General features: G+C 31.1%; 1 protein-coding gene across 1 annotated transcript; it reads left to right on the top strand.

Annotated features, from left to right (window-relative positions):
• Positions 1-329: 329 nt before the first annotated feature.
• LOC140966864 (transcription factor PRE3-like) lies at positions 330-1,770 on the top strand. Its single transcript, XM_073427140.1, has 2 exons — positions 330-741; positions 1,472-1,770. The coding sequence occupies exons 1-2, from the start codon at positions 616-618 to the stop codon at positions 1,616-1,618; spliced, it is 273 nt and encodes a 90-aa protein (XP_073283241.1). The 5' UTR covers positions 330-615; the 3' UTR covers positions 1,619-1,770.
• Positions 1,771-2,945: the final 1,175 nt, after the last annotated feature.

Here is a 2,945-nt window from a genome sequence, read left to right as displayed (position 1 = left end):
AACACACCGAGAAGGACATTATGGACGACTCTATTTCTCCTGCCCCAAAATAATTCATATAATATATGAACATTTATTTCAATATACGTTACATGTTCTTCTGATACATATATTTATAATATAGTAACATGTGTCGGTCAATATAGTACAGAAGATTGAATCTTTTATGTTATGTAGAATCACTTCAACTCTTTATTTGATCTATTTCGAGACAACTACTCGATGTATGTAACCACAAAATACAAAATAAAACATTGATTTTTTTTCTTTTTTTTTAGTAAAAAAAATTTGTAATCCGTCTTTGTCGTTCATTTCTATTTCTCTCTCTCTCAGACACATTACTCTTCAAACCCCCTATTTAAAAAACAGCCATAGCCCATTTCTTCTCCATGCACTTGTCCTCATCACTTCCAACACTACTCCTCCACGGTTCTTGCATTCCATATTTCTTCATACCCCTCCCCCTTATCCCTCTGTCCATAACTTGTCCCCTAAACACTCCCCTTTTTAAATCCTACCTCCCATTTCAAAATCTCAAGGAACCCTTCTTTCATTTCAAGCAGTTAAACAGAAATCATAAAGCTAGTTTTACAGTTGAAACTAACTATACTGAAAATGTCTGGCAGAAGATCACGTTCGAGGCAATCTGGAGTTTCGAGGATAACCGAGGATCAGATTGCTGATCTAGTGACCAAGTTGCAGCAACTTATCCCTGAAATACGCAGCCGACGCTCAGACAAGGTCATTCTTTTAACAAGAAAATTAGTAGCTAGCTAGTTCATGATGAATCACTCGCTATACATTATACATACACACATATATACATACTGTATAAATTTGTGTTGTATATTAATTTTCATCCACGAATTTGTTTCGTGTGGCCTTCGTTTTCCTTCCTAGGGATAAGTATCCTACGCCCGCAAGCACACAGTCCCCTCAGAATTTATTTTGTGGGACTCTAATGTCCCCTGTCAATATACATGCATTAGTGAAACATATATAATTTGCATGTCATGCATTTTTTGTACAATATTGTTCAAAAACTAAGTTAAGAATATTGGATTCTTGTTTCATTATTTGATATGCAACTTGAGGGTCGCATTTATTAAGATTGTTGGCTATATATGCGTACACTAGGGTAGGGTGGATTCCGCTTCCACAAATTAAAATGTAGGCGCCGCATTATAAACAAGTATTCCAGGTGACATACTGATATAGGTGCTAATAATGTATTATCTGTAATATATTATCTAGATATATATTCGTTATGTGTATATATAAATTAAATGATCATAAAGTTATTCTCATAAAACCAACATTAACCGGTGAGTGTAACATGTAAAATAAAATAATTAAGTCGTAGTATGAAATAATATAGGAGCTGTATATGGTCTCGTGTTCTCTTGGTGTAGCTCGAATTCTTCCTATCTATCTATCTATCTATACTGATAAAAATAAATGAATATGGCAGGTTTCGGCTTCAAGAGTGCTGCAAGAGACTTGTAACTACATTAAGAACTTGCACAAGGAGGTGGATGACCTGAGTGACCGTTTATCGGAGCTTCTGGAATCATCGGATGGCGCTCAGGCAGACCTCATCCGGAGCTTGCTCGTGTGATGGCGTTGGCTCTTAGATTGTATGCTTGTTTTTACCTTTCCCTCTCATTGTTGTACACTAGGGTTTGGTCATTGTGTTAGGCCAACCTGGGACCTTTTTCAGATTTTTGAATGCTATATATAAGCATGCTTCCTCGTTACACTTTGCCTGAAAGATTAATGCTTTCACCAAAATACATGTTCTCTTTTACAAAACAAAAAAATAAACTGAAAATAAAACCAAACGATAACTATTAATTATTCATGACATTAGAAATGCAATGGAGCCATACAGCAAACAACAGTTCATGTATTTTAATGCAGAGAAATGTTTGTTTTTTTTTTAATTTTAAAAAAACAGTAAATTGTTGAATCTTTAAATTAGTTTCAAATTAAATAGTTTATTTTAACATTAACCCAATTAAAAACATATCAAGTAACTAATCAAGGTCCCAGATCGAGTCACGTCTCTCGTTTCATGTTCAATTTAATTAACTATGAAATAATGAAGAATCAATTTATTAGATTACAAAAAAAGACTGAAAAGTCAATAATTCAAACATCCATTAAAATAACACTCATCATGTCGATATGATGGGACATGAAAGATCCACCAAATATTTTAAAATCTGATTTTAAAGATCATTTCATTATATGCCAAACTTTGCAGTTTTGGGGGAAATCATAAAATCAGATCATATATATGAACAACTACATCTGCATGCATGGAAGAACTTTAATTCATACTATGATCCCTTCACATACGATATGTGCGTACGCAAAATATTTTCTAGCGTAAAAAATTAATAATTAAGTTTAAAAATTAATATAGAATGTTTGTATATGATTTTGGATTTTTTTAATAATATTTTGAGATGAGAGATGATGTGATCATTGAATTTGAATAAGATTTGGTCAAGATTCAAATATTAGATTAGATTCAAATATATTTATATAAGTGACGATAAATTTACAATAATAGTCTTTTTCTTGAATAACGAATGCTAAACAAAATAAAAACAAATTTGAAATAAATAAAAAGAGAACATTATATCAAAATCTATTAGTATGTCCATATTTAAAATAGCAAGTAATACTTTGGTAATATTTTTTATGAGTAACTCAAATAAAAAATTTATATCATAAAATTGATTTACGAAACTGTCTCACAAATTTTTTTTTATTATATTGTGTTTTTGGGAGCATTTCTTTATTATATTGTTAATTACATGCTGAAGGTAAAGAATCGATTCCATAATTATGAAATTGTTGAAAAATATGTTTTTGAATGTTGAAAAATAGTAGTTGAATATTTGAATGTTAAAAATAAGAGTTGTAAATATTGAAAA

The sequence above is a fragment of the Primulina huaijiensis genome, unplaced genomic scaffold (genome assembly GCF_012295235.1).
Source record: "Primulina huaijiensis isolate GDHJ02 unplaced genomic scaffold, ASM1229523v2 scaffold208144, whole genome shotgun sequence".
In the NCBI taxonomy this organism is placed as follows: Eukaryota; Viridiplantae; Streptophyta; class Magnoliopsida; order Lamiales; family Gesneriaceae; genus Primulina; species Primulina huaijiensis.
The sequence above is the reverse complement of the archived record's forward strand: the minus strand, read 5'-3'. Positions and strand labels throughout refer to the sequence as shown.